This window comes from Pecten maximus, chromosome 14 (assembly GCF_902652985.1).
Source record: "Pecten maximus chromosome 14, xPecMax1.1, whole genome shotgun sequence".
In the NCBI taxonomy this organism is placed as follows: domain Eukaryota; kingdom Metazoa; phylum Mollusca; class Bivalvia; order Pectinida; family Pectinidae; genus Pecten; species Pecten maximus.
Window position 1 is genome coordinate 16033321 of NC_047028.1, and position 6869 is coordinate 16040189.

At 36.0% G+C, this 6869-nt stretch overlaps 1 protein-coding gene across 1 annotated transcript; it reads left to right on the forward strand.

The window, feature by feature from the left end:
• Nucleotides 1–929: 929 nt before the first annotated feature.
• LOC117342758 lies at nucleotides 930–6535 on the forward strand. The gene is made up of 2 exons (XM_033904996.1): nucleotides 930–1096; nucleotides 2008–6535. The coding sequence occupies exon 2, from the start codon at nucleotides 2489–2491 to the stop codon at nucleotides 4049–4051; it is 1563 nt and encodes a 520-aa protein (XP_033760887.1). The 5' UTR covers nucleotides 930–1096; nucleotides 2008–2488; the 3' UTR covers nucleotides 4052–6535.
• The last annotated feature ends 334 nt before the right edge of the window (nucleotides 6536–6869 follow it).

The following is a 6869-nucleotide window of genomic DNA, read 5'->3' on the forward strand; positions in this document are numbered from 1 at the left end:
TGCAATCAAACCTGTCGAAAGTGGCCATGTATGAAGGGGAACATCACAAATCGGTCGCTATAAACAGAAAGTCGTTTACAAAATATAAAAATGCACTCCAGATTTCGTAATGTTCACATTACATTCCGTTTATATTTCTGAAGAAACTCGTGGTTGGTCATGGGGACATGAATATATATATACATGTAGCATGTACATGTATTACTCAACCATGTTGACTACGATTAAAACTACAGGGATTTTTTTTTGCCTGGCTGATGATCTGGTGACACAGTATTGATTTTGTTTGATTCGACATCAATGGGATTTTTAACGTCTACCGAGAGTACAAAGATTGGTTATCTCTTTTCATAAGATGGAATTTCGACACAACTATCTAAACAGGGCGTGTCTTTAATCATACTTCTCTCTGGAAATGTTATTTTGCCTTCGTTATTCGTCCTAAATAATCCCATGTATGATAGGAGTTATATAATACAACCAATATGACATCAAACTATATTGGTTGTGTTGTATATAAATCCTATCATATTTACATTACCAACCTGAAGAAAGTGTTCCAGAATATTCCCACGTAGTTTTTGGTGATAAAAATGGTTTATAAAGGTTTCGAGGGAACGTGTTTGCCATAAAAAAAATGATACCAATCTTCAACACAAACAGAAATAATTACCAAGTCATTAATTTATAGATCTACTTTCATTTCAGTTTGGAATTTATTACAAAACATAATTATTATACGAATAGTAAATGAAAAAACACATACACATATATTCCACTTGATTAAATGTTCTTATTGCAGTTTATTTTTTTACAATTGATAGTTTATGCACAGATAAGAAAATAAGCTTACGTGTACGTGTACGGCTTTTATCTCTCCGGTATTCGGATTCATTTAATTCTTTTAGTTACTCGACGTGACGAAGGACACACGTGACTATGTAACTTTCGTCATAGCGCTAGTTTGAGGAAGAGAGTCTGGGGAATGCGAGACTATCATAGCGCCGACTTTGATACATGCATACATTGGTCTGTGACCATAGCAAATGCATATTTGTCGTCGTGTCTTCAAATAACGTTATCTAAATCCAAGTAGGTAAGTACCAGGCCTATACTACACAAATGTTGTAATACCACTTTTCATAGCAAAGTTCTGTCGAGTAGCTTCAAATGTATCCCGCTACAAAACAGTAGAACGTAGAGAAATGCGTATCGAACGTTTGATTGTTTTTTCTTTCATAATTTATACACGTATCACGTAAATCTGGTGATTAAACTGGGAATTAAGCTATTTTTCTTCAGATGAAAGTGACTCGCTTAATCCACTACTAGTCTATACATATAGAAAACGAAAGTACGTATATACTATTCTGCGCAATAAATAATAATAATTATAAATATCTAAATTGTCTCAAATACAATTTGTTTTGGACATCAATCAAGTAAAGTTAAATTAGTGATTGTACTTGTTTACTTGAAATATTATGGATTTTATGTTTAGCATATCGAAAGTGAAAATACCTTAATAACATATGTATACCGGGAAATCACATGGAATAGGCGGTATGGCGATTGGTTATGACGATCATTTCAGCATTTATATGGATATTTAAACCATGCTTGTACAGTAAGCAGGCGTGTTTCACTCTACTTTCTAAAAAAAGTGATTTTTCACTGTAAATCATGTGTCTTATCAATTATTTCTTAATCAAGTATTTTAATGTGAAGGAATCAAAGCACGGACCCTTTCCTTATTCTAATATGTGTATAATGAAAAAGTGTTCAAAGATTTGGGTTAATAATTAGCAAGAATTCAGTTTTTCACGAGAAAAAAAAAGAAAAAACAATTATGACTCGGATAGTGGGTTTTTATATTAATACATACACGGGTTTAGTATTTACATTACACGTGCTTTCTATATTAAATTTAAATATCTAATTAAATTGTATATGTATTTGAAATAAAGATTCGAAGTAAAAGATTAAGATATGCTCTATCATTTTCAGATCAACTCACTAACACCTAAAAAGATGACGGAAGGTGGACGTGGACATGAGAAGAAAGGGAACAATGATAACACTGAGTTATGCGCCTATCGACTTCTCGAATGTCCTATTTGCCTGGAGCAGATGCGACAACCGAAGTCTCTTCCCTTGTTTACATTCCTTCTGTGAGGAATGTCTCGGTACCTACATCGTCACAGACTTGTCAGGTGAGATGGCCGCCGCGACCTCATTCCCCTGTCCGGTCTGTAGGAAGATCACATCACCAGTCGATCCCTCTGAGAGTAAGGAGACTTGGGCACGGCAGTTTCCGGTCAACAGCCTCGTTCAGGATTTTATCTATCACAAACGGATGGCAGATTATTCATTTATTGTGGTCCATGCAAGAAGACAAAAACCAAGGAGACACCAGCAAAGTTTTTGTGCAGAGCAACTGACATGTTGTTTTGTGAGCTTTGCAAAGAAAATTTCCATGATGTAGTTCATGAAAGTTGTGACATTGTCTTTATTACTGAGACAAATCAGGGACGTGTTACAGAAACAGCCTATTCATACAACATGTTCATCGCACAACGAGAAGAGGGATTGTTATTGTGAAGATCATGGATTTCTCGGATGCAACAAATGTATTATCACAGATCATCGACGTTGTGACGCAGTGACGAGCGCAAAAGAATATTGTGAAAAGCAAAAGGAAAGCTCTCGGCTAGATGACATGGGCAAGTCCCTCAAAAAGGCTTTCGACTGTATGGAGTTGATGGTAAAATCTATTGATGATAAAGGTGATGCCATGCGACAATGCCAGGAAATTAATTTAAGCAGTATTTCAGATGTACGACAAAGAATCAACAGCTATCTCGACAAGAAACAGGAGGAGATAACTCAAGACTTGATATCCAAATACAAAGCTGAGAAAGCCAAGATTGATGTATCAAGACAGAAGTGTAGTAGACTCCGGGCTGCCATTCAGAATACAAGGGAAGCATCCAGGACAGCAGCTCGGATTGACGACCACATAGGGATGATACAGCTGTTCCATCGAGGTCAGACAGAGCTTTTGGCGTATAGCGATCTGATCGACGATATATCATCCTCAAAGTCAGTCAGTATAAAACACAATATCGACCCAAGCCTTGATACAATCGACCAGACCAGTCCATTGACCCTTGGCACAATCTTTGTTGAGGAGCATCCGTGTACCATACCTGACGGGGTGGATTACGTAGAAAACCATACCATGCTTTCTAACAGTCGCGTCAGGAAATTAAGAAAGTTTACAATTAAGGTTCCGTCCGATGAAAGTCTTTGTAATGTTCACGGAGTTTTGTTAATGTCGAATGGAGACATAATCGTAAGCGATTTTCAAAACGATCATTTGAAACTGTTTTCTTGTCAAGGACGGTGTTTGGATGTTCTGAAAATCAATGGATACCCACATGACGTGTGTTTAGTAGATGATAGTACAGTAGCTGTTGCTGTATCTCGTGGCCAAATCGGCATACATGTCATGAAGGTACATGACTCCGTGCTGACCCTATTGACCGTTATTAAAATGCCAGAGGAATGTTACGGTGTAACGTTTAAAGACGGAAAGTTCATGGTGAGTACTCCAAAAGACATTTATAGAGTAGGAATGGAAGGCGAATCGGAGAAAGTTGACCAATTGCCGAAAGATTGCTACAATCTCGCCTCTTGTCCAAACGAAAAACGCACATTAGCCAGTATGAGAACGTCTAAGACGGGTGACGTCGTGGTTACTAAACTGTCTACTGGTGTTCAGACATGTGTCATGCGTGTTGGATTAGTCAAGGATGCGAGGGGGATAGATGTAGACCGTCAGAGGAATCTGTATGTCTGCGGCTACGAGTCCAACAACGTTGTACAAATGTCTACATGTGGGACACGGATCAGAGAACTTCTGACGTCACAGGATAGTATCGACAAGCCCCGGGCTATATCTGTTTGTGGGGACAGGTTCGTAGTACATTATGTAAGCAACGAATCACCACAAGATCGGAACAATATCCATGTATATCAGCTCTACTGATGTACACATCATGTCTGACAATTAAAATAATTCTTCATAATAAGCTGCAGTTTCACCTATTCAAAAATCTTTCCACGGTTAGATGTAAGTGTGAAAAGTGTCCAAACGTAGGTATACTTTAAGGTATATACGTAACTTCTTAAAACTGATTGAAAACCAAGACATGGACTGAGCCAGAACAGTGTACATTTTTGACTCTCGCCTGATATCTTGAAATATGTAAAAAAAAAAAAAAAAAACAACAACATTTATTCGAAAGTGGATCTCGCATATATCGCTTAAATCGGCACCATGCCGATTGTTTTAAATTAATTCTTCTCGATGGGATTTAGATATGGGTTGACTCGATGAGATGATCCTCGACCCTAATGGAGAATTGCGATGTTGAACTGGAGTCGGGGATGGAGGAGAGGGAAAATCGTGTGAATATTCATTATTAACTGATTGTACTGGTAAGCATGTATGACACCTGAACATGACGTTGACGCTTACCATACCGCAACGACACATTCATTTCATATTTTGCTTGAAATTGATCTAATAGAGACGCATTTAGGGCACATGTGACGGAGTGGTATTATACGGCATTCATAGTCCAGTCACTTTAAATGTGAACATTTCAAGTAGATATCCTTTGTGTTGAAGTCTATAATATGTCGTAGAAATGACCTTTATCTACAAGAGTTAAACGTATGTATGTTGAAAAAATTCAAGCAACATGATACTCTGATCTAGAGTGGCGATACTTTTAACATGGATCATTCTAGTGTTTAGGTCAATGTTAACTCCCGTTTTGATAATGTGATCACTTATGGCAGGTGTCGCTAATGAAGCAGAAAACGTTTAAACTTCCGAAGCATATTGTCTTATTCTCCTTGTACGTTTTCAAAGTTCTTCATACAAATCTTTATGTTGCCATTATTTTATTGATTTTGAGTTAAGGTTACAATTTTGTCAAAATTTGAATTCTTTGTGGGATTTTGATGGAATTTAGTATACATGTGTAGTCTTGACATTAGACACTGTTGCGATGTCAACTACTTATTTACAACTACGGAGATTGTTTGGCGACATACGTCATGGTGCCCGTCACAATTAGTACCTGTTTATGCAATGCTGTTCTGCTTCTCTAACACGTAATTGTAACAACCTTAACAATACCCGGAGTGATTTGATATGACATTCAGTGCTTTTATATATTGTAGCGTAGTTACGTCTTGTCATTTTCCTCTCGTGATGTACTGTTGAGTGTAGACAAACCTTTACATCTAGTGCACTTGTAGTGCACAATGTGTAGACTACATACAGGTAATGAGCCATGACTACCTGTGATTTTTACCTGTAAGTCACCTTGTTTATCAGTATTTGTATCTTGATTTATAGACGGAACCTAGTCTTACCTTATAACTTGAAGTTAAAACCAGTTAAACCTAGATTTTTGTTTATCAATTTGAGTTATAATAAAGCTGTGCCTAATGTTTAAAATTAATTCCAGTAAAATGACCAAATAATGTATGTAGTATAAATACTATATGTACCATAATACATGTATTAAGTTTCGTTTGAATAGCACACGGAATGATATTTTCCAAGCACCAAAAACCTTGAAATGCAAATGTCGGCTGTGAATAATATAAAACAATAATGGCATATAAGGAGGCATGTCAATCATCAAAAACGCTCTTATTACACACTATTTAGATCTTTGAACACAACAAGAAACTCGTTTTCAGGAAAAATAGTTCAATCGCAGTTTGATTAAAAATATGTAGTTTTCTGAAAATAGTCCCATATTTCACTGTTTAACTATTTGTCTCAAAAACCTTCCTCATACTGAGTTCAGAGGTCTTTATAGTATCTAATATGGGTATTTTTAGTACCTGAAATGGCTCTCTATATGCCATATTTGCGCAATATAATTCACTGCCACTACTTGCATTTCAAGGTCAAAAGAGAATCGATGTTTATGTCGAATCTGGTCAAACAAACGTTCGTACTACCTGCTATACATGTAGGCACTTGTGAGGAAAACGGCATGGTTATTTTGTGCAAGATGTCTTATTCGAATGAGCTTTCTGCGTTCTCCTGAAACTTGCATTTTACGCATGTTTTGCCGAAATTGACAGATACAGGCTCATGGATTGCCATCACATATATCAACAATTGGTCGAGTTACTTCTGTTCCACCAGAATAGTGATTTATTAAAAACATTTGCTTGTAAAATATTTGGATTTGCTGTTTATATGAACCTTAAAAATTCAAAGTTATATTTTTAAAAGATGTATTGTCGTTTCCCGCTTATCCTGACCTAGACTACGTACAACGAAAGTCTGGTCTAAAAAATACAGGTAAAATATCCCTGATCCCAGTGATTTTTAAAGCATCAAAATAGATCGCAATAGTCCATTGGTGCGCTATGTTTTGTGAAAGGATTATGTAGTCAATCAATACCATTTAAAATAAAGTTAAATTGACTTATTGAATATGATTATTTTACATTGCTCATACATGTATTTCTGCAGTTCATTTACATTTTATTTTGAATTTTGAATTAAATCGGTTATTTTACTCTTTTTTTATCCAATTAAAATGTTTCTATATCAACATTTTTATTTTTATACTTAATACGATAAAAAAAAAATTGAATGATGTTCAGAAACGACAAAAGGTAATCTTGGTGATTCGAACTCGGAACCTTCCAGTTAATAAGCGGCGTTTCTATTATATGAGCTATGTGGAATTTTGGCAATTTGAAGTTTAGGTTATTACTTATAGTCAGTCTAGTTAATGCTAAATCAAAATATTTTATCAGCTGCG

What these genes read in the sequence shown, in the direction of transcription:
- LOC117342758 (XM_033904996.1), top strand. Translation starts at nt 2,489, where the DNA reads ATGAAAGTTGTGACATTGTCTTTATTACTGAGACAAATCAGGGACGTG.